Source organism: Meriones unguiculatus, chromosome 1 (assembly GCF_030254825.1).
Source record: "Meriones unguiculatus strain TT.TT164.6M chromosome 1, Bangor_MerUng_6.1, whole genome shotgun sequence".
In the NCBI taxonomy this organism is placed as follows: domain Eukaryota; kingdom Metazoa; phylum Chordata; class Mammalia; order Rodentia; family Muridae; genus Meriones; species Meriones unguiculatus.
The window spans coordinates 159,909,086-159,933,998 of NC_083349.1; the positions used below are offsets into that span (position 1 = coordinate 159,909,086).

The following is a 24,913-nucleotide window of genomic DNA, read 5'->3' on the forward strand; positions in this document are numbered from 1 at the left end:
CTGCATGTGTGCCTTCACACCAGAAGAGGGCACCCAATCTCATTATAGAGGGTTATGAGCCGTCGTGTGGTTTCTGGGACTTGAACTCAGGACCTTTGGAAGAAGAGCCATCTCTCCATCCCAGGAATCCCTTTCTAAAATTGGAGGGAGGCTGGTCACTGGGCCTCTGCTAGAGGAGCTTTACAGTTGCCTGGAGTTAGCCCATGGCACAGCGGAACTCAGGGCTCACTGTCAAGTTTTTCCTGGTCACTCTCCTTACATTTATTCTGCTGTGCCACAGTTTTCTCTGCTGTAAAATTGAATTTGCACAACTTTCTCAGAGAGGATTGTTATGAGAACAAGCTGACAAGAGTCAAGTATTAGGGTAGAGTGTGGCCCAGTGTCTCCACAGACCTGCACTGGGAGTGAGCTTCTAGGTTGGGTATGGCCAAAGATGTCAGGGAGGGCAGGAGCTTTATTGTAAGAGTGACCTGCATGAAGAAATGGGGTAGAGGAGGGCTCAATCATTGCCTCTTTGCCCTCTCTCATGGCAAAGGGCTGTATTGGGCCATCGTTTAAAACAACAAGACATCCCAGTGTCTTGTTGGGGACGGCCAGCTGGCTGAAAGCGGCTTTGGCCGGGGTGGACATCTGTATCCAGACTCACAGTCCTGTAAAGTCACATGCCGTCCCCATCTAGTAGACTCCTGTCTTTGAGGCAGACAGAATGTTGACGGAGAACCTGTCCTATTTGTCCCTGCCAGGAACAGGGCCTGAGAGGCAGCTGAGGAGGATGGCTGCTAAGAGGAAAGGCTAGCCTAGCCACAGAGCTGGGAGCCATCCATCGGGAGGATGGGGAGAAGGCAGTCCTGAGTGAACAGCACTGCCTCAGTTGCCTAGCACGCTGGGGCTTTTTTCCTGGGGTTCCTGTCACAGCAGGCTAGGCAGTCCTCTCCTCTCTGTCCTGACTCTGGGCCAGAAGCTGCTGGGGACCTGAGTGGCAGAATCATGAACTGTGACCTTGGCTAAGTGAATGAGTTCTTAAGTCCTCCAGTAATATGGAAGAGTTTTGAGTCCTAGGTAGTCCAGTCAGTAAAGGTCATAAAGGTCGGGTGGCCCCAAGCAGGTGCGTGTCTATAGCAGCCAGCTGTGGCATTTGCCCTAGAACTTGCTCCTATGTCAACCTTTTAAGAACTCCTGGGGGAGGGGCCAGTGGCAGCAGCAGTGATGATTGGAGAGATGGCTCAGTGGTTAAGAGCACTGGCTGCTCTTCCAGATGACCTGGATTCAATTCCTAACACCCACATTGCAGCTCACAACTGTTTGTAACTTTAGTTTCAGGGGATCTAGTTCCCTCTTCTGGCTTTCTCTAGGCACCAGGCACACGGCTATTTCATAGCCATATATGTAGGCAAAATACCCATACACATAATATAAAAATAAATAAAATATATTTTTAAAAAGTAATAAAAGCTGGGTGTGGTGGTGCACAACCTTTAATCCCAGCACTTGGGAGGCAGAGGCAGGTGCATCTCTGAGTTTGAGGCCAACCTGGTCTACAGAGTTCCAGGACAGCCAAGGCTACAGAGAGAAACCCTGCCTTAAAAACCCGAAAATAAATAAATAAATACATAAATAAAGAATAAACTGAAAACGAAAAACTTCTTGGGTAGCTTCAGGATTCAAGGTCCTGGAAATAGCAAGATCAGGCCTTCAGCGTCCTTCTAGTCTTGCCCACCTAGCACCTATCTATACCCTGTGCTTGAAACCAAGAAAGGTTTTGTTTTTTGAGACATGGTCCGTGGGGCTTAGGCTGGCCTTGAACTCACTATAGAACCAAGGATAACCTTGAATTACTGACTGTCCCACCTCTGCCTCTGCCTTCTGAGTACTGGGGTAACAGGTCTGAGCCACCACCTCAGTTCTTTGGGTGCTGGAGATAGAATCCAGGGAGAGTATCCTGTATGTTAGCACTCAACCAACTGAGCTACATCTCTGATCCCTTGAATGAGTGTGGTTTATATGCGTGTGAGTACACTTGTGTGGAATCCAGAGGTTGACCCTGAGGGTCTTGTCTTCACTTTCCACTTTATTTAGTTATTTATTTGAATTCATGTCCTCTTGCATTTTATCCACATTCTTACCCACTGAACTATTTCCTCGGTCCCCATTGATTGTCTTTTACTATCTGCACATCCTAGCAGGTTAGCATGTCTTCCTAGGGAGTCCTGGTAGATGTGGCTCTCCTCTCCTTGTTACACATGTAAAAGGTGGGGGCCAATTGTTTGCTCCCACAGCCTGCATTTATCCACCAGGCCTGCCGCTCTCATGCTGCTCTCCTCCCCTCTTTCTTTCACTCCTCAGGTTCTGGTGACACTAGTTACCTATGCCTGTGACTTGGGCTCCCTTGAGATCCCCATCTTCGTTCTGCGTCACTGACTGGCCAAGGCGCGCTGTTCCAGAGTCCTCAAGCAAAGTGCCTGTCTTGGCTGGACTGCTGTGTTCCACGGCCATGCTACAGGCAGCTGTGGCCTCCCTCTAGCCTACCCCGCATCTGGAGCCCTGTCTGGAGAGGCAGCCTTTGAGCCTGGGTGGGATTTAGCCCTTGTAACTCAACCATCCTGTACTCCTGGAGTCCTCAAGGACCTATTGGAGGCCTGGCTGACTTGCAGCCCCAGAACATCCTGTTTTTCCCAGAAACAAGGACTCTGGCCTGCAGCTAAGCAACTGCTGTTCCCTACCTAACTCCCACCTCTCTGCGGTGGACTGTATAGCCTCTTGCTTCTGGCAATTTAATCTCACAGCAGCCACCCTTGGGCTATGTGTTGAGGTCCCTGAGGTCTTTCCTACTGCTCTCCCACACGCTTTATCCCATCCTGGCCTTTCAGGCCTCTGGAAGTAATTTGTCCACTAAAGACTTCATGGATGCTGTGATGTAATTCCTGCCAAGTGTTATAGGTGCCACTGGGGTCACTTTATGCTAACTCGGGGAGTCAGCCCTGGAGGCTATATTAAAATGGCAGAAAGACCAAGAGTAGAACCCCACCTAAATTCCTTCAGGGGCTTGTCTATGGCTCAGTGGTAAAGGCGCTGTCTACACCCTCATCCACCACCCCAAAATGAGGGGCTGGATGTGGCTTGTCAGGAGAGCAGCTTGCCCAGCCAGCGTACACAAAGCCTCACGCACCAGCTGTACATACCTCCCAAGAGACCACAAGTGCTTTGTGAGGCTGACTTCTGTGTCATCTCTTTGGCTGTAAGGGCCTTCCAGGTAAGCTAGGTCTAGAAGCCACCATTTGATAGGTAAACTGGGAAATGTAGTAAAGTGCTGAAGACACACCTATGTGCTATGTTTACTTTTGCTTTGCCTAGACTTTTCTCTGGGGCCTTCCATTCCACTCCTCTGCCCACTGTGCTGAGTTGGGTTCTTTGTCTTAACTCCATTCTGCAGTTTGCCCCCAGGCACAGGGCGTGTCCATCCTCATGACAACACTCTGGGCCAAGACCTGTTTGATTTTTCTAGACAATTAAAGTTTAAGTTTGCTCTGACTGACTCCAGAGCTAGTTTGGCCTTTGGCCATAAAGGGGGTGGGGCACTTTCCCAGTTGACAGCTGCCTGGAATGCAGCCTAGAGCAGGCTGCCTGGGGCAACCTGACCTGCAGCTCAGCCCTCCCTACCTCCACAATGGCTAGAGAGAGGAGAGTGGCTATTGGCTCTGGGAGAACGTGGAGGAGGAGCAGAGCTACCCTGTGCCCCCTGATCTCCCCAGTGCAGCAAGGTTCAGTCAGGCCTCACAGCAGCCAACACTGTAGTTATCTTCTGTGTCCAGGGTAGAAGTTCTACCGGCTCAGGAGGGTGTGTTGTGAAAAGCCCGACCAATCTTCCTTGTGCACTGTTACCTTCCTTGGCCCAGTCACTCAGGAGTACAGGCACACCTATGTTCCATTTGTCTTGTCTACTCTTCCTGTCATCTGCACTCCCACCAAAGCCCTGGCCCAGCTGGATCAGTGTTCACTGTCCTGTGTGCACAGAGCTGGTGGAAGGCTGGCTTGAAAAGTACTCCCTTCCTGGGGCAGCCACAGTGCTTATTGGAATTGTGTTTCCACACTGGCCCCTCCTACTCCTCCATCCCTATCCCTTCTTTTTTTTTTTTTAAACCTGTATTGCATGTGGCTTGGTGTGTGTGTGTGTCTTGCCCATGTGTGTGCAGAGGCCAGAGTGTAACCTCCAATGGTGTTCTTCAGGTGCCATCCACCTTAGTTTGTTAAAAAGTATTAGCAATCATTGTGTTTGCAAGCCAGTGTTGTAGGTGTGGGTAACCCATGCTGTGGTGTGAATGTGGAGGCCAGAGGACAGCTTTGTGGTTTCATTTCTCTCCCACAATCTCTTCACTAATTGAATCCCTGCCTTCCGAACGCTGGGATTGCAAATGTGTACCACCACTGGTTTTTCTTCTTCTTTTCCTCCTCCTCCTTTTTCTTTCAATGATTTGTTTTTATTTTATATGCACTGTTATTTTGCCTGCATGTATGTCTGTTTGAGGGTGTTAGAACCCCAGGAACTGGAGTGATAGACAGCTGTGAGCTGCCGTGTGGGTGCTGGGAATTGAGCCTGGGTTCTCTGGAAGAGCAGCCAGTGCTCTTAACGCTGAGCCATCTCTCTAGGCCCTATTTTTTATTTTCTAAAAAGAGTTATTTTATTTTATATTATGAGTATTTTGCTTGCCTGTTTGTGTGCAGTGCCCATGGAGGCCACAAAAGGGTGTCAGATACCCAGGAACTGGAGTTGCAGCCAGTTGTGAGCTGCCATGGGGGTGCTAGGAACTGAACTCCAATCCTCTAGAAGAGTAGCCAGTGCTATTAATTGCTGAGCATTGCCCTAGCCCACTTTTGTGTCTTCGTGTAGGGTTTCTTGGTGTAGCCCTGGCTATCCTGAAACTCTATAGACAAGGCTGGTCTTGAACTCAGAGATCTGCTTCCCTCTGCTGGGATTAGTATTAGGATTAAAGGATCAGCCACCAACTGCCTGGCCCATTCTAGTTTCTTAATTTGGGTTCTGGCTTTGGTTTGGTTTGGTTTTTTTGAGACGGGTTTTCTGTGTAGCCCTGCCTATTCTGGAATTCACTTTGTAGACCAGGCTGGCCTCACAGAGATCACCTGTCTCTGCCTCTGTCTCTCAAGTGCTGGGATTAAAGCCCTACACCACTACCGCTTGGTGTGTTCTGGGTTTTGAACTCAGGTCTTTGTGCTTTCATAACAACTGTACTAACTTGACTCATATTCCCCAGCCCAGTTTTCATATCTCTGTGTACCCCTGTTTGTCCTGGAACTCTCAACTGTCAACATGTAGACCAGGCTGGCCTCAAAGGCAGAGATCCACCTTCCTCTACCTTGAAGTGCTGGGATTAAAGCCATGTACTACCACAAGTCAAAACCTCCTTTTTTTTAAGTTGGCCATTCATTTGTTCATTTATTTAGTTACCTATCTTTTGTAGTGCTCAAGGCTTTCTTATACCGAGTCTGAAGATATCTTTGTTCATGTCTGCAAGTAGAGCTGTGTAGGATAAGGAAGGCAAAGGAAGTTTCCTGGTCTAGAGGCCTGAGAAAAGAGCTAGTGTTTTCCCTGGCAAGGACAGAAGAGCCCAGGGTGACCTCATAGTCCTCAGGTGCCCCAGGGCAGGCAGACTGTCACAGCTGCTTCCCAGCCTCTCTAAGGAGAGCAGATCATCTGCTTTAGGTTACAGCAGGAGGAAGATCTGGCTGAGCTCCTAGACCAGCCTGTCAGTGACAGGAACTGAGATCTACACTGGTGATCTATACTGGTGACAGCTATCATGACTACTTCTGTATTAAGCAGCAATGATGGTCATGTTCACGTCCATCACACAGCAGGGTGGTAGGCTTTCCCTCTGGGCCCACTTCACAGATAAATGTAAACAGCTTGCTCTCAAAACCACCCTTCCATTGGCTGCCTGGCTTTCCCTGGGGGTTATGTCAGTCTTCTTTCCCTGGGAATGTTAGAATCACCTTGGACAGATGAAGGAACCAAGATGCAGGATTATAGCTGGTCAGTGGTTCTCCTAGATTAGAGTCATCTTAGCCTTTTCTTAGCTGGGTGGCCCCACAGGGACAGCCTCACCACACAGGATAGAGGAGGGACCTTTGGTGGCCAGTGGTTTGGAGGCAGTCGCTTCAGGGTCTGGAGGGGGAGGCTGGGGACAGGGCTGTTTGGAATGCAATTTACACCCTATCCGTGTGCCTCAGCCTGTCTCCCTCCCTTCCAGCTCTCAGTCTTTTTTCCTGCTTTCTTGTCTTCTCACTGGCGCCTCCCACCTTCACTGGCTCTCAGCATGTGAAACAAGACCTAATCCGTTTGTTCCAGCTGGACCTGTCCCTGTGCTTGGTGTACTGGCTGAAGTACCAAGTGGCCTCAGGGTTTCATCTTGGTCTTGGTGAGAGTGGTGTGTGTGTGAAGTCTACAACCCCAGGAGTGGGTTTCTTTTCCCCCAACCCTCCTCTTTCTGTGCAGTGGTTCTTCAGGAAAAGAGCTCTGTTGGACTTGGTTATGTGATTCCAGGAAGGACTTCATCCTTGTGTATGCCTCCCAGTAAGTGCCGAAGATGGGCAGCTTTAGTTGCTCCTCCACTGTGGCAATAATTTATGCTTCCTGCTGGGAAGGCAAAGGTGTGAGGTGTTGTTATCCTTTGTCCCACCTCGAGAAGTAACTTTTTTTAGTGTCCCCCTGTTGTCCCTCCTCCCTCAATTGGTGCAGATAGAAAGTTTTAGTGGATAAGAGCTTTCTTTGTTCCAGGTCTTGCCCACTCCTGCTGTTTTCGTGAACCCAGCTTTGACAGCCTAAGGCATCAGGGAATTCTTGCTTGTCCAATTGCTTTCTAGGCAGAGGGGTAGGGACCAGTGACCTTCAAGCAATGGAAAGATCTCCAGCCACCCTTAGGTATGGACAGGGCAGAGTATGGAGCCTTTGTGCCTCCACACACTGAGAACTCTTGCTCTGGGGACACCGTGAAGACCAGCATCCTTCCTTTAAGTGGAGTAGCTCCACATGCCCGGCACTGGGCCAGAAGGAGTGTAACAAGCTCCACTGTTCAGTGGAACTTGTCCAGAAAATGCTAGAAGATCTCTGGGAAGAAATGACAAGGACATATGGGAAGGGCAAAGGTGTTTCTGTCCAAGAACCGCAGCAACCAGAGAGAACTTTTGCCCATACTGGAGGGAAGAGAGACTGGGGAAAGCCAGTGAGCCAGTGGCTGGACCAGATAGGGTTCAGTGAAGTAGAAGATGCTGCCGAGGGCCTGTGAGCCCATGTGGATTTGAAACTTCTTACTAAAGACTCTGAGACACCTGGAGGCCATGAGTGTTATTTTGATTTGTTGAAGTTTTTAGTGAGGTTGGTTTTGTTGCTTCTTTGTGTGTGTGCATGGGTGCATGTATCGTGGCACATTGTGTAGAGGTCAGAGGCCAATGTCTGGGTGTTGCTTCTGACCTTATTCCTTGTTAAAGTAAAGTATCGTTGTTTTTGCCAGTATACTCTTTCAGATCAGCTGGCTTGTGAGCTTCTGGGTAATTCTCCTATCCCTGCCTTCTGTGTCCCTCCAGAAATGCTGGGAGTACAGTTGCAGGCCATCTACCCAGCTTTTCATCTCCCGGGCCTCTTTGTTTTCTCAATAGTCTTCCTCTGTAATCCAGGCTCACCTGGAACTCATCATGTAGCCCATGTTGGCTTCAAACTCAAGTTGATTCTCCAAGGTGAACTTTAGCTTCCCAAGTGCTAGGTACTAGGTGTGAGCCCCTACACCTGGCATGTTTGTTTTGAGAAGGATCTCACTATGCCATCAAGGTTGGTTTTGAACTCATGAGCTCAAGTGATCCTCTGCCTGCTGCCTTCTGAGTGTGCACAGTGGGGATGATATTAAGCAAAGGAAAGTCCGGCAGTTGGGCTGAGTTAGACGTACATGACTAGTCGGATAGACCACAAAGTTACAGAGGCTTGGCACACCCTGGGATCTGGTGCAGGGCTCCTGGACCTCAGGGTCCCCTAGCTTCTGCCGGCCTAGGGGAGGCAACAGGGCTGGGGCATTATTAGAGGTGTTCTTGGTCAGGTGGGGAAAAGGGTAGCTTGAGCCTTTACCCGTCCACATCCACCCAGTTCTCTTCTGTGTTTCCTAGCTGAAGAATCCTCCTGGTGCTCCGTGGCTGCGGGAGCCTCTAGGCTTTGGAGTTATATGTCTGCCTAGGCATCATCCTGCCCCTCGACTTGGCAGCCCTCCTACAGCAGTGCTTTTCAACCTGTGGATCACGACCCCCATGGCAAACCTGTATCTCCAAAAATACTTACATTATGATTCATAATAGTAGCAAAATTACAGTTATGAAGTAGCAATGAGATTAATCGTATGGCTGGGGCCACCACAGTGTGAGGGACTGTAGTAAAGGGCCCAGCGTTCTGAAGGTTGAGAGCCACTGCTCTGCAGGCTCCCTGCATTCACTGAAGGGTTTACCCAGTCTCCTCGCCAGGCCGGGGATAATGCAAATCAGCTATGCATAGCCTGGCTTGCATAGCTTCGTGCCCTGAGTCCCTCAAGGCTGTGATGGGAGGTGGATGTCCTCGCCTCATGTCTGGTGAGCAAATGAGCAGAAAGGTTTTTAACACTACACCTGTAATTCTAAGCATGAAGGTCCTACGAAGTAAACCTGGTTTTTCTGCCTGGTTTTGTCAATAAAGTTGTATTGACATATTGACACAGCCATAGTCATTTGTTTACTTCTCGAAGTCTACTGCAGGCCAAATGAGTCATTGTGACACGGAGCATCCTTGGTTTTTCAAGACAGTTTCTCTTGTAGCCCTGGCTATCCTGGACTCAATTTGTAGATCAGGCTGTCCTCAAGTTTAGGGATCCACCTGCCTGTATCTCCCAAGTGCTGGGATTAAAGGTGTGAGCCACCATACCTGGCTGACAGAAATCATCCTTACATGTGTTCAGCCTGGGGCCTGTTCAGTCTGGAGATGCCACGCCCGGCTGAACACATACTCAGCAAGAGTTTTACCACTGAGTTACACTCCTAGAATAACTCCTAGAATTTACTGTCTGGCTCTTCTTTAGAGAAATGTGGCCACTCCAGGATTCTTTCAAGTCCTAGCACATTGGTCAAGAGAGTAACTCTGAAGACAGTCACCGGAATCCATTTCACTGAATGACCTTCAATAAGATCCTTAACCTCTGATTGGATTGGTGACATATGAGGAAATGAGGGGTCTTTGTAAAGTGTTAGGTGGCTGTCTTGTAGCAGAAATTGGGGATATGTGATATGGATAAATGAGGGACTTTTTCCTAGGAAACAGCACAGACTGTCTTGAAGGTCTTTTTATCGTAGGGAATGGTTAGTGGCCCCTGCTTGTACTATGCAGCTGTCCCTTGTCACCCTAGACTCTTATTCCTTGGCCACAGGATTTGAAATGATCAGGCTCTGGTAGCCTAGATTGGTGTCCTCAGCATTGTTCAAACCCATCAGTTCAGGGACTCCATTTTTTCTTTTTAGGGACCTTTTTTTTTTTTTTTTTTTTTTTTTTAATACATGAGGTTCTTTTTATTGTAAATTACAAGCTGCAGCTTGGGCCCACACCCCTCACCGCCTCACCGCCGAAGCGGTAGGAGCTGAGCGCCCAGGGACCATTTTTTTTTAAAGGTTTATATATTTTATGCATGAGTGCTCTAGCTGCATGTATGCCTGCCGGCCAGAAGAGGGCGTCAGATCATATTATGGATGGTTGTGAGCCACCCCGTGTGGTTGCTGGGAGTTGAACTCAGAACCTCTATAAGAGCAGATGGTGCTCTTTTTTTTTTTTAAGATTTATTTATTTATTATGTATATAATGTGCATGTACAGAAGAGGGCTAGATGGGATTTCATTTTAGATGGTAATGAGCCACCGTGTGGTTATGTGGTTGCTGGGAATTGAACTTGTGACCTCTGGAAGAGCAACTAATGCCCTTAACCTCTGAGCCATCTCTCCAGCCCCAGATGGTGCTCTTAACCACGAGCCATATCTCCAGCCCTCAGGGTCCATTCTTTGTGCTCTGTTTGACACCCATTGGAGAACCTCCAGACAAGGAGGATTACCACCCATAACCTGTAGTTCCTCTTAGGGACTCTGCAGAAGAGAATGATAACTCTGGCATGAGTGTGACTGATAGGAACCAACATATCCAGCTCAGCCCTCCAGGGTGTGTGTGTGTGTGTGTGTGTGTGTACATGTGTTACTGTTGGTGTGCATGCATAGCCACATAGTTGCATGGAGGCCAGAGGATACTAACCCTGAAAGGCTGGAGTTGTAGGCTTGTGTGTGGCCACAGCTGGCTTTTCCCTGGGTGCTGAGGGCTCTAACTCAGGTCTTTATGCTTTCACAGCAGGTGTTCTTACCATTGACCCATCTCACCACTCCTTCCTCCCTGTTGGTTTTGTTTCTTTGAGACATAGTCTATGTAGCCCTGGCTGACCTGGAATTCACTGTGTAGACCAGGCTAGCCTCAAATTCACAGAGATCCATTTACCGCCACAACCTGAGTGCTGAGATTAAAGGCATACATTACCATGCCCAGCCTCTTCTCCATTAAAAAAAGAAATGTTCCTTGAGATAGTGTCTCACTCTATAGTCCATGATAGTCTGGAACTCATTTGTGTACCCCAGGCTGGCCTTGAGCTCAACTCAGTCCTCCTGTCTCAGCCTCCTAAGTGTGGATTTAACAGGCGTGAACCACAACCTGAGCGCTCTCTTGGGTTATCCCATCCTGTATTTCTTTCTGCTCTATGTGCACATATTCTCTGATATGCTGGCTCCAGAGGCAGCCAAAGAGAAGGCTGGGCTGTGGCAGAGCATACCCTGGAATTTTTCTGAGTCTTGGGGCTATTGAGGGCAAGCTCCTGCTGTAACTCCCTTGCCAATGGCTGCATTGACATTGGCAGTGGACTGTTGACTGCTGGCAGGGCTCTACCAGGCATTTCCCTGACCAGTAGCAGGCCTGAGGTTTTAGGGAGACCTTTATGCTACTGCGCCATCCAGGCTTTAGATGCTCCTTAGAGGACCCTTGCTCTGCAGCTCCGTCCTTGGGGTATGGGATGTCGTCTCTGTGGAGCCACAGACTGCCCTGGTCCCATCTGTGAAGGGTCGTTGGGAGATGGGAAGGCCATTTGTGCAAAGGCCCGAAGCCTTGCCTTTGCCTCTGAAGGACTGAGTGTGTCATGGGGAAGAGAAGTACTACAAAAAAAAAAAAAAAAGGCTTCTGACAGGAGAACATTTTGTTGTTTGCTTTTTTTTTTTTTTTTTTTTTTGTGGTGCTGGAGATGAACCCAGGATTTTGCTGTGCCAGGCAAATTCTTCACAGCTAAGTTTGTGCTCCAGGCCTCCTAATGCAGGATTTTTTAAAAGCAGGGAATTAATGGTGCAGCTGGTTTGTTGCTTTGCATTGGTATGTCAGAAAGGTTCCAGGTGTCTGCTCTGTTCAGAGGAAAGGCCTGAGGGACTAGCTGTGATGGCCAGAGAATGCTGACTCCTTCATCTGTGCTGTCAGACTTCCTCAGCCCAGGTAGTCCTGGCCCCAGCCCTGCCCCTTTTGCCACCCACCACAGGTGCTGTGGTTGCCTGCCTGGTGCCAGGTTGCAAAGAGACACATAGGGCAACTGGGTAAATAAGCACTCCAGGGTCTTCTCATCATCCAGACCTAGCCCCAAAGATCACCTTTATCTTCTGTCCCAGGAGGGGTGTCATCCCAGGCGCCAAACCAGAGCCCCTTCCTGCAGTCCTCTCAGAGCTGAAACTAGAAGCATCTTGCCTTGGGTCCCTGTGTCTGGAGCAGTGGACAACCAACACGCTCTCAGTCAGGCCTTGCCCCCAGGAGGTGACATCTGCTCCCAGAGCCTGGAAGCCAGGCCCCATGAATACTGCAGGTCCCCTTGCACTGTATTGCCGGGTAGGAATCAATTTTCTTTCTCTATTGAAGTGACAGCCCCAAAAACTAACAGGACCCATTTTAAAGTACAATTCAGTGCCATGGAGCTTATTTGATGTTATATAACCGTGACCTTTAGCTCTCTCCAAAACCCTGTCATCACTCCAAAGGAAACCTCACACCATGAAGCTCTTGCTGCCTTCTCGGAGGCCTGGCAACTGAAAGTCTGTCCCAGCCACCTCAGTTTACCCTTCCTTCTGTTCCATCAAATGCAGTATTTATTACACAACCTTTGCGGCTACCCCTTCTTCTGTCACAGCATTTCTGGTACTGCTCCAAGTTGTAGCAGGTCTTGACTTTGTTTCTCTTTGTGCTTAAATAATAACAATATCTGATACTGTTTATCCATTGATCAGTTGGAATTTGAGTTTTGTCTGGTTTTGACTATTGGGACAAACTACTGTTTGTCCGACTTTTTCACTTTCTCTGTATGTGTGTGTATTTCCTTCTAACTTCTGATCTTCCTGCCTCCACTCCCCAAAGGCTTTTTTACAGCTGTGCACCGCTCTTACTGCTGTATGTAGTTTATACTGTGCTGGGGATAGAGTCTAGGCTTCCTGCACTCTAGGCATGCACTCTGCCAACTAAGCCCTTACCCCAGCGTGGTCTTTTCTTTCTTTGAGATCTTGCTGGGTTGTCCAGGTCAGCTAAGATTCAGCAGGTCTCTTGGCCACAGCCTCCTGACTGACTAGGCTGTTTATGACAGCCCCCACACCTGACTGTTTGCAGATAAGCGCTTGTTTGAATCTCTGCCTGCTGTGCTTTGTGTGGGAGTAGAGTTGCTGTGTCAGGCACCTGTCCGTATCTACTCGAGGTGTTTGCTGGGCTTCGTTCCTCCACATCTCTCCATCCTCTTGCTTCATGTCAGTGTTGTTTAAATTGTGGACATTTTATAGACACTGAGAAGTGACAACCCACGTCAGGGTCTCAGTGTGTATCTCAGGCTGGTCTGGAACTAAAAATTGTCCTGATTTCAGGTTCTAGAGTTCTGAGGGACAAGCATGTACCTGGGTCTTGTTTTGTTTGTTTGTTTTGGTTCTGAGATGGGATCTTGTTATGTTGCCTAGGCTGGTCCTAAATTTGCTTCAGCCTCCCCACAAACTTACAATTTTTTAAATTACAATCTATACTTAAAATATTCTTAGTTTCATAGTTAGGAATCAGTTGCCAGCTCAAGGAAACCTTTGTGTTTCCTTCTAAGAATGCTATAGGTTTTTAAATTACATTTCAAAAATTTATTTGTGTGTGCACATGTAGATGGTAGAGAAGGACTTTTGGAAGTCAGTTCTTTGCTTCCATCACATGGATTCCAGGGATTAAACTCAGGTATTCAGGCTTAGTAGCAAATGCCATTACCCACTAGTCATGAGACTCGAGACTTTCACAATGCTAGTCTTCTGCCTGGAACTCTGGTTTGCATCAGATTCATAGCTCTTTTTATGGTGTGAATTCGGGATCTAGTTGCATCGTCTTCCAGGTGAACGTCCAGGTGTTTCAGTGTTCGTTATTGGAGATTCTTGTCTTTCCATTGGCACCCATGTGGAAGTCTGCTGACCCTGAATGGCAGGATTCATTTCTGGCTCTGGTTCTATTCTGCTGGTTTACCTGGGGCTTTGTGAAGGCGATAGTTTGATTGCAGAAGCTTTGTGTGACTCTTTAGAATCAGACTCCTCCAACTTCTTTTTTTTTGTTTGTTTGTGTTTTTGTTTTTTCCCCACCCAAAATTGGCTTCTCAGGGTGCTTGGAAACATGTCTTCAGCTTTTTTCTGTTTTGCTTATTTGTTGAGCCAGGTGACAACAGTCACATTGGTCCAGTGAGCTCATTCACTGCTGCATTTTTGTTCTAGGAATAAGAGTGTTCTGGAGCTGGAGCACCAGCTGGAGCTGGTGGACCACTCACCTAACATGCACAAAGTCTTGGGCTCTATCCCAGCACCACATGAACTGTAGACACAGGTGCACACCTGTGATTCCAGCACTTGGTGGGGTGAAAGGCTGGAGTTCAAGGTTATCCTCAGCTGCATAGAGTTACAGGTTGGCCTGGGCTACTTGAGACCCTGTCTCAAAAAGGGATGGGGCAGTGTTATTTGATGGCCAAAGAGCCAGTGTCTCATTTCACACCATCCATCTGGTGTAATGGATCCAGGCCTGGGTCCACTGGGTACTTAAAGCTGCCTTCCTGTATCTCCTTCACAGAACAGTTGTCAGCAGTTCTCTTACCTGATGTTGACCTTTTGAGGAGACCTGGAGAGTTATCTTGTAGGCTGGTCCACTCCCTGTATCTGCTGGTGTCTGTTGTCCCTTTATGAGTTAAGGTCAAAAGTACTACATAGGAGCTGTGGAGATGGTTCAGTGGGGAAAAGTGTTACTGCGTAAGCTTGGCAACCTGAGTTTGTTTCCCAGAATCTATGGTGGAAGAAAGAACCAACTTCTGAAGGGTGTCCTCTGACCTCATGCTTACCAGCACACTCACACACCAGCAATAAAATGAAAACATTTAAAAGGAAGAATAGAGCTGGGCACAATTGTGCAAGCCTGTGATTCCAGCACTCAGGGAGGCAGAGGCAGGTGGATCTCTGTGATTTGGAGGCCAACCTGGTCTACAAAGTGAGTCCAGGACAACCAAGGCTACACAGAGAATCCCAGTCTTGAAAAAAGCAACAAAAACCAAAACAAAGAATAGTACAACTACACAGGTGCCATGGGCTGAGACAGCGCTGATGGATCAATTTGTCTTTTTCCGGGGATGGGGGTGATACTGGCGTCATTCTTCAGTGTACTGGGCTCTTATTGAATGAATGACTAGAAAACATGGTTGTGATAGGCACATAGTCTTCCTGGGTACTGGACCATGTAAGTGAGCATACACAGTAGCTCTCTGGGTCCCTGCCCCACAACCAGCCTCATATGAAATATGAGAGGCACCAGGTGGTAGTGGTGCACATCTTTAATCCACATGCCTTGTTGTATCGGATTGAGGAGCTATTGTGGCACAGAAGTCTAGGTTGTGTGACTCCCATGGTCAGGGACATAGTCATTGCTCCTGAGAGCAAATGCCCAGTCCGAAGGGGTCTGATAGCTATAAATTCCAGTGACCCCATGTAACTCAAAAGGACCTCAATGAATACCCCTTTGTTTGTCAGGGCCAAGACTCCCAGTTCCCACCCCCTTCGTTAGCCTTTAATTGTCTGTCTTCCTAAGGATAGCTCTGCCCATGTTCTCCCTACCTATCTTAGTTCATACTGGGACAGGCTGTCTCCAGGTGCCCAAGCTTTTCTCTGGGAACATGCTTCTCTTAACTACTTAGACACTGAACTCCTGAGGACCCTGACTCCTGTTTCTTGCATGGCAGTCAGCCCATACTTCCTCTTTACTGAGACATAGGTAGGCACAGAACCCCACAGAACTTCAAAGTGGTTATGAGCGTCCCAGAAGAATCCAGAGGTGCTGAAAAGATGGGGGCGGCAGGGACACACATAAAGCAAGAGAGTCCCCAGGACGCCGCCATTCATGCCAGCATCCCCCTCTTTCTTGCAGATGAAGATGTGTGTGTGTTCAAGTGCTCGGTGTCCCGAGAGACAGAGTGTAGCCGTGTGGGCAGACAGTCCTTCATCATCACTCTGGGCTGCAACAGCGTCCTCATCCAGTTCGCCACACCCCACGGTATGTGTTTTGGCTCCATGGTAGAGCCCAGGAGATGGGGAGGTGGTCAGTTAATGTAAGTGTTTGGCACACAAGCATGAGGACCCGAGCTGAGGCCTCAGCACCACATGAAAAGTTAGGCTTGGCAGCGTGCACTTGTAATCTCAGAGCGAGGGAGTTGGAGACAGGTGAACCCCTGCAGCTCACTGGCCAGCCAACCTTGCCTTGTTCCAGGCTAGAGAAAGAGACTGCCTCAAAAAACAAGGTGGAGGATTTCTAAGGAATGCCACCCAGGGCTGACATCTTACCTCCATTTGGGCAGGTAACACACACACACAACGTTAGCATATATGGAATGCCCTAGCACACACTTACAGCGCCTACAGCCCCAGATACTGAGGCTGCTGAGGCAGAAGGAAGGCTCCCTGCCTAAAGTTGTTATAAGGTGGTGCACACCTGTCATCCTAGCACTCTACAGGCAGAGGCAGGTGGATTGCAGAGGCAGGTGGATTGCAGAGGCAGGTGAGTTTGAGGCCAGCCTGGTCTACAGAGTGAGTCCAGGACAGCAAAGGCTACAAAAAGAAACCCCATCTTGAAATACAAAAACAAATGTATAAGGTTGTAGTCATAGCTAGGCATGGTGGCACATGTGCACATGTTCGTTGTCTCAGCTTCTCAGAAAGCTAGACCATGAGGATCACTTGAGCACAAGAGTTCTAGTCTGAGCAGCCAGCAGAGCAAGATCCTTTTTCCAAAGAAAGAGGAAGGAAAAAACCTGCCCCATGAAGAGACGTGTGCTCAGGAAGATGCATTCTTGGTGTTAAACAGATGCCCTGCCCTGGCCCCTCACTGCTGCTGTGGATCCTCTGGGTACAGTCTTTGTCCTTTCCTCCAAAAGGGCCATGCTGGCAATCATGCCATACCCAGGTCTTTCAGAGCTGGTTGGCTGAGGTCTGAGGCCAGCTTTCCCGGCTGTGGCTACTTAGCAGGCTGTGGCTTGGACCTTGGGGGAGGGGTGAGATGGGGCCTAGAGGTGGGTAGAGGCTTCCCTCTCATTAGAGGAGCTGCTGGGGGCTCTGAGCTAGCCTGTCATTAGGCTTGAGAGGGTCACCTGAGACTGCTGAGGAGGGCTTTATGGAACCCCAAGTGAGCAGAGCTGGGGCTCTGGGGTTTTGGGAGAAATTGGCCAGGCTTGTGACTGTCCTGTTACAGGTCTTGGTCAGTAGAGTGCTTGGGTGAACCTGGTGGCTGGTGCTGGGGAGGGGTGCTGGTTTCCCCAGAGTGCGTCACTCTCGCAGGGGGTCACCTGTGCCTCTAGTAGAACTGTTACAATATGGAGGTCAGTGTGCCCTATTGCTTTGTCACCTTCTCCACAAGTATCTTCAGACTTTCCCTTCCTTTTCCTTTCCCTTTTCCCTTCCCCTCCCCTCCCCCCTCCTCTCCTTCCCTTCCTTGTAACCCTAACACTTAGGAAGTAGAGGCAGAAGTGTCAGGAGCACAAGGTCAACCTCATCTATGTTGCAAGTCTGAAAAGGAGCCTGGGCTACGTGAGACACTGTCCTAAAAAATTGAAAAATGTTGTTTTAAATTTGAGGCATTAGACTGAATCCTTGCCTGATATTCTTGAAGTCCTAGTTCTGTCTCCATCCAGCTCGGGCCTGCAAAACTAGCATTCAGGAAATAGAAGCAGGAAGACCAGGAGTTCAAAGTCATCCTCAGCTTCATAGCAAATTCAAGGATAGCCTGGGCTACATGTCTGTCTCTTTAAAAAAATCATTTTGTTGGACAGAGTTTACATATGCATGCCCTGAACTAAATATACTCTCAGAGTTATACATGCATAGGGCAGTGCAGCTCGGGGAAGGGTCACTCAGAGGCACTTTAGTCATTTCAGGAACATCTTGGAATGTATTCCTAATGGAGAAAGAGAGTCTGCTGGAGTCCAGATTCTTTGTTAATTTGTCTAATTTGCATCCATGTTTGTGAATGTAGGTGTGCTTGTGCCATGGTGCTCATGTGGAGGTCAAAAGAACTCTACTGGTTCAGTCCTCACCTTCTGCCTTGTTTGAGATGAAATCTCTAATGTTCCCCACTGAGCACACCAGGTTAGCTGACCCATAAGGTTTTTTTTCCTTTTAAGATTTATTTATTATTTATACAGCATTCTGTCTACATGTGAGCCTGTGCACCCAAGAGAGCAGCAGATCTCCCTATGGTTGTGAGCCACCATATGGTTGCTGGGAATTGAACTCAGGACCTTTGGGAGAACAGCAAGTGTTCTTTACCTCTGGAGCCATCTCTCCAGCCCTGGCCCATAAGTTTTAGGGGATTTTCTTCTCTCTCTCTCTAAAGGCCTTTTTTGAGACATGGTTTCTCTCTGTAACAAGCATTGGCTATCTGCTGTCCTGGACTCACTCTGTAGGCCAGGCTGGTCCTGAATTCACAAAGATTCCCCTGCCTCTGACTCCTGAGTACTGGGATTAAAGGTGTGAGCCACTATGCCTGGACACTTATCTCTACACTTACACTAAAAGACATAATGCTACTACATCAAGTTTTTATGTGACTTTTGGGGCTCTGAACCAAGATCTTCATGCTTACATGAACAAAGACCTGAAGCTCTTTGCCGCACTTTACCCACTGAGCCATCTTCTTAGTCCCCAAATTCAGTGTTAAAGAAGTACTAGGGTCTGGAGAAATGGAGAGATGACTTTGCTGAACAACCTGATGACCTGAGTTCAATCCCTAGAAACCACACACAAGCGGAAGGAGAGAACCAACTCCACAAATTGTCCTTTGACTTCCGCATTCATGCTGTGGCATGTGTTCACGCACACATAACATACACAGTAATAAGTAGAAATTTTGGGTTTTAAGGGGGTTTCCCCCCCCATTTGTTTGTTTGCTGGTTTTTCCAGACAGGATTTCTCTGTGTAGCCTTGGCTGTCCTGGACTCAGTTTGTAGACCAGGCTGGCCTCACAGTGATCTGCCTGCTTCTGCCTTTCTGAGCACTGAGATCAAAGGTGTATGCCACCACACCCACCATATCTTATTATTTTTTGAGGCAGGGTATTTCTGTGTAGCCCTGGCTGTCCTGGAACTTCCAGAAATCCACCTGCCTCCAGAGCCTCCCACGTGTTGGGATTAAAGGCATGTGCCCCCCCAGCTAAAGATCTGTTGGGAAATGCTACCACCAGGGATTCCTGTCCACAGTTAAGTTAGAAATCTGCTGACAGGGGCAAGAGAGAGTGCTCAGCAGGTTAGAGCGCTGGCCACTCTTGCAGGGGACCAGAGTTGTATGCCCCACAGAGCATCCATACAGCAGCCCGCAACTGTCTGTAACTCCAGTTTGAGGGGATCTGAAACCCCCTTTTGGCTTCTGTATGAAGCAGGCATGCAAGTGGTACACATACACAGATGCAGGCAAAACACCCATACACATGAACGAAATTGGGGGTGCGTGTTAGAGAGGGCTTAGTGGTTAATGAGTTCTTCCTGAGCATTCAAGTTCAATTTCCATGGCCCACATAGCAGCTCACAACTGTCTGTTACTCCAGCTCAGGGGATTCAAAGTCCTCTCAGGGTCTCCTGAGGTGTAAAGACATACATGTAGCCAAAACACCCAAATACTTAAAAGTAAGTAAGTAAACAGCAGATTTTGGAGGTAGTATGGCCGTGGCTTAGTACAGTCTTAGGGAGTCTTAGCTCATCATGTCCGAGAAGGCTTAGCTAGGTGCAGTTCTCTTGCCACAACCTCCAGTGCTAGAGCTTTGATCATGCACCTCCTGCCTAGCTGGCTTTTAGTTAGTTAGCAGTTAATTTGCATGTATCTGTGTATATGGTGTGTGTAGATGTACATGTTTGTGAGGGGTACACATGTAAGGTACATGTGCATGTATGTCTCTGTGAGTATGGAGACCTGAAGCTCTTTGCCGCATTTACTGAGAGAAGGCCTCTTGCTTGAACCCATGAAGCAGGCTTGAGCTCATCAGCTGTGGTGGGCAAGCTAGTCAGCGTGCTCAGGAGCCCATCTTCATCTCCTGTGCACTTGGATTACAGGTGGGCGACACAAGCATGGGGACTCCAGTCCTGGCACTTGCCAGGCGAGGACTCTGGCCACTGAGCCACTTCTCCAGTACAGTGCTCTTTCTCTATGAAGCCTTGGCTGTCCTGGAACTCTTTCTGTAGACCAGGCTAGCTTCAAACTCACAGAGATCCACGCACCTGGATTAAAGGCATGTGCCACTACACCCAGCACCTTTTTTTTTTTAAAGTCTGTAACTTAGTGGCCATTTTTCTAGGTTTCTCCATAACTTTTTTTAAAATGTATTTCTATTCTTTGAGAATTTCACACATTCATACAGTGTATTTTTACATATTCACCCCGATCCATCCTCCATCCCACTACCTCTTCTTCCTTCTCCTCCCCTTCAACATATATAATCCAGTATATAAATCCTAATTCTAATAATACATAATATCCTATTGCATTAGTACAAAATATTATCAATATGTTAATATGCAATGATGTTAATATAAAATAATTAATATAGTAATATGATCCTAAGAATATATTATATATGATCCAATATTAATGTAATTATTATAAAATAATATAATGATCTTAATAATATATATAATCCAATATATCTAGTCCAATTTGTGCTGTCCATACACTCATGGGTGGGGCCATCGACCAGAACATGCTCTACCTACAAGAGATCAATCACCTACATACCCTTAGAGAAGCTGATTCTTCCTCCCCCAGCAGCCATTGACTCTTCATAGTTCCTCAGGGAGGGTGGGGTGGGGCTACTGAGTCCCTCTCTGTTCCCTGCCTTCTGAGTCATTCTGTGTGAATCAGTTCAAATAACTTCATAGCACTGCACTTGGGGAATGGTGACCAGCCTCTCCACATGGTGTCCCTGTGCCAGTGCCATCCCAGAGGCTACTGTGAGCTCCAAGAGGATACGGGCTGGTTCATAGGGGGTTGGTACCCTGTGTTTCCCACACTTCCCTGGACTTTGTCTGGGAGGAATGCCCAGGCCTGTCCTCACCACATGCCGCCCACAGTCATGCCCTTGTGTCAGGATGAGTGGCGGCTCGTCTTTTCCTTCTCAATTGGAACATTGGGGAAAAAGAAGTCACCAGGTTCCCTATGTTCGAGGCAGACAAGTCAGGAAAGCTAGACAGGAAGAGCAAATGCCCAGACCTAATGAATTTTTCAGAGGGCCATAGCACTGGCCTCCCAGTGATCTGGCTCCCCCTTTCCAGATTTCTGTTCTTTCTACAACATTCTGAAAACCTGCCGGGGCCACACAGTGGAGCGCTCTGTGTTCAGTGAGCGGACGGAGGAGTCCTCAGCTGTGCAGTACTTCCAGGTGAGCTGGCGCCCGCCCTGGGCCAGACGACCACCTGTTGTTCCCTCCCCGCCTTCCTACAGGAGTCATGCAGCCCAGGGCAGGCCCACGTGGGGTGCTCCTCCTGGCTCTGTCCCTTATTAGCTGCATAGCCTTGGCAGGTGTCCACCGCCTGCTAGGCCTCAGTTTCCTCATCTGTGAAGCCCAGGTCCCCAGGTGTTTAGAGTATTGACTGAACTGTAGCCATGTCCCAAACCCTTGGTGAGTGTAAGGCATTCTTACATGCCAGAAGACTTGGATTTTCCCAACAACTGTTATTGTCCCCATTTTACAGATGAGAAAACTGAGGCTCAGAGAGGTTAAGTGACTTTGCTCCAAGTCACACAGCTCTTATGCAACAGAGCCACGATGGGAAAGCCAGGTCTGCCTGATGCCCAAGCCTGTGGCCCTGCCAGGTGCCATGCTGCCTCCTGATCGCCTATTGTCTTACAGAGAGACACACCGCACATCACCTGCCTGGCGCTCTGAGCTCTAGGGTTTTGTTCCATCGATTCCTTTTCTTCCTTGGGGCCCTAAGATGGGACAGTTGGCCCCCAGATATTAGAACCCCACCCATGACAAATTTTGTGATCTCTTGGGTGGCCTCCAGGTCCAGGTGACATCTAGATGTGTCCTTCAGCCATGGTGACAGTGAAAGTGTCCCTCTTAGGGACTGGTCCTTAGGCCCCTGCTCCCACTTTTGGAGCAGCTGGCTCTTGTCAGTTGGGTTCAGGCTGGCAGAGGGTACATGACCTCCCAAGGGAGGTTTATGCTGTCAGGCCCTCCCTCCATGTTAGGGTGGCCAGGGCTGTGGCAGTCTGTCATGCCATGTGCTGTGTGCTATTGGTGTGTTTCTGTTCCAGTTTTATGGCTACCTGTCCCAGCAGCAGAACATGATGCAGGACTACGTGCGGACAGGCACCTACCAGCGTGCAATTCTTCAGAATCACACGGACTTCAAGGACAAGGTAATCCATCAGTACAGGAAGCTGGACAGAGAGGCTGCAGGTGCCTGAGAGAGCCTCTCCCCAGTCCTGTTACCTTCCTGGGTTCTGTTTGTTGTTCTGAGTCAGCCCTCCTTTACTTTTTTTAATCTTTCTGTTTTGTTTTGTTTTTTTCTCTCTCTCTTTGGTTTTGTTTTAAAGATTTTATTTATTTTATTCAGATGAATACTGCATGTACACCTGCATGCCAGAAGAGGGCATCAGGTCCCAGTGTAGATGGTTGTGAGCCACCATGTGGTTGCTGGGAATTGAACTCAGGACCTCTAGAAGAGCAGACAGTGCTCTTAACAATCTCTCCAGCCTTTTTTTTTTTAAATTGGTTTTTCAAGACAGGGCTTCTCTGTGTATCCTTGGCTGTCCTGGAACTCATTGAGATACTCCTGCCTCTCTAACCCTGAGTCCTGGGATTAAAGGGGTGATTTTTTAATTAATTTTTTAGTTAAAATTATGTTCATTCTTCACTTTCCTATGGAGAACACTTTTGCCCCTTTGGTCATACTGTCTTCTGCCTTAGCTATATTATGCTATACTAGACAAATCCAAGTTTTACATGGACCCTAGCTCTAATCCCAGCACTCAGGAGATGTTGCCATGAAGATCATCAACTATAGAATTGGGAGGGCTTACTAGCATGAAGAAGACTCTGACTTCCATTCTAGCATTGCAGACAAATAAAACAGCTGTCGATGTGGAAGTTGATGTTTGTGTGTGTTATAAACAGTGGTGTGGCAGCATGCACTTTTGATCTAGACAGAGGTGGGCATATCTCTAAATTGGAAATCAGCCAGAGCCACACAGGGAGTTGTTTCTCAAGAAAAGGGAAGAGGAAAAAACGCTTAGAATAATGAAGCCACACTTTTCTCCTCATCACACAGATGGCTCCTTTGGGGCGTAATTGAGCTCTGTAGTATCGTCAACCCTAGCTTAGCCTTCTCTCATCCATTTCAGTTCTAATTTTATCTCCCTAGAACAAGGGCAGACCCAACATGCTGGGGACTCCAGACCTACAGAGCACCATCCCTCAACTTTAAATGTCAAGGCCTAGCCTCAGCTGCCTCTCCCAAGTCTTTTGACAAGTGACTCTGTGTTGGGGTGTCCCCAACAGCTATTTAACCTAGCAGCTCACAGAGTTCAGGGAAGCATGCTTACCAGCTTATCACAGGGAATTCCAAAGGATGGGATGAAGACACTGGAAACAGAATGAAAGCAGAGTGGCCTCACTGCTTTCCAGAGCTTCTGGCTCCTCATCTACTCCATCTGTGTGAACTCATACCCCCAAGCCTTTTCTGCCACCATTGTTGATGGCCTGCTAATTGCTTGGTGAGAAAATCCAGCAAGACTTGTCCACATGTTCTTGGCCTTTTTAGCACCCCTTTTCCAAGCACAGTGTAGGATAAGAACCTTCTGAAGTGTTTTTGAGTGTGGAGGGGGAGGGGCAGGAGGTTGTCGAAAACAATTGTCCTCTTGTTTTGTCCAAGCGGCATTTAAAGTCAGCCTTCCTACGTCAGCATCCCGGGGTCCTGCTTCACCATGCCTGGATACTCCCCCAACACCACCCACTCCCTATACTTTTACTGCTGTTCAGTCCAGGTTGGTGGTGCTTACCTCTAGTCCCAGCACATGAGAGGCTGAAGCAGGAGGAAGTTAGGAGGGCAAGGCCATCCCGGGCTATGTGAAACTCAGAGCAGGGGTGGGGGCAAGCTGCTGCTATTCCCAGTGTATGTGCCATCTTTCTGGTCTCTGCAGTAAATTGTGTGAGGTAGTCAGCACTTTACTATGAACTAGGCTTTCTGTTAGGTGATTTGGCCGAGCTGTGGGTGAATGAGTGTTTTGAACATGTGTCCTGCAGTCAGGTAAGGCTGAGAGGTCTGGTAGGCCAGGTGGATTCAATGCAGTTTTGCCTCATAAGGATGTGGATCTCGTTGTGAATGGTGGCACATTTCTAAGGTCCTTTTAAGTTTTTTCCTCTTTTGTTTTTTGGTCTTTTTTTTTTCTATGGTGGAGAGGGGTAAATTGAGACAAGTTGTCTGCGGTAGCCCAGGCTTGCCTTAAACTCACTATCTCCACTTGGTAAGTGCTTGAATTACAGACATTCAGCACCATGTCCCATTTAGGGACTGTATGTTCCACACAGGAAACAGCTTCCCTCTCATCCTGTGGCTCAGTATTTGTTTCCCTTTATGCAGCAATTGGAAGCTTGTGCTTTTATTTTGTGCCTTTTGAGACTACTCCTCACTATGAGCTCAGGCCATCCTTTAACTTATGATCCTCCCATGTGAGCCCACCCAGTACGGAGAGCATGGGTGTGCACCACTGTACCTGGCTTCTGGTCAGCATGTGTGTTTCATTTTGTTTTGTTTCTGTGGATTTATGTCATCCAGGACCCCTGGGCCCTGGAGGAGTTAGATCAATGGAGCATTCTCACAGGCCTCCTGGCCAAATTCAGCCACCACAGGCTTTTCCCTCGGTCAGAGCCCAGGCGTAGGGCCTTCCAAGCACACGTTGTTTTGTATGTTTGTTACATTTTAGCTTTCCCATGGCTGGGGCCTATTTTCCCCTTTTATCCAGAGCTTAAGAAGACCCATGGTCCTGGCAGCAGGGCTGCCTCTGCACCTGCCACTGCACCCAGGCCATTTCTCCTTAGAAAGCCCACACGCACCACCCAGAAACACCTGTCCCTGTTCTGCTCAGGTGAAAGCGACTCCCCACATCCAGAGCAGGAAGCACTGCCAAACTCCTGCCCCACCTATCTCAGCTGGCCCTCAGGTTTGGGCTACTCACCTGCCCCAGTCAAGGCTGCTTCAGGGGATAGAGTTAGCATGAGCACAGAACAATGGCCTGCAGAAGCCCACACCCCACACTC

The 24,913-nt window shown here is 48.3% G+C and overlaps 1 protein-coding gene across 2 annotated transcripts in view; it reads left to right on the forward strand.

The window, feature by feature from the left end:
* Carm1 (coactivator associated arginine methyltransferase 1) overlaps window positions 1–24,913 on the forward strand; it is a 44,812-nt gene that overhangs the window by 8,888 nt on the left and 11,011 nt on the right. For both annotated transcript variants that reach the window (XM_021643748.2, XM_021643749.2), the window contains exons 2-4: window positions 15,542–15,667; window positions 20,922–21,028; window positions 21,910–22,014. In XM_021643748.2, the coding sequence (XP_021499423.1) occupies window positions 15,542–15,667; window positions 20,922–21,028; window positions 21,910–22,014 (338 nt within the window). The remainder of the gene's footprint in view (window positions 1–15,541; window positions 15,668–20,921; window positions 21,029–21,909; window positions 22,015–24,913) is intronic.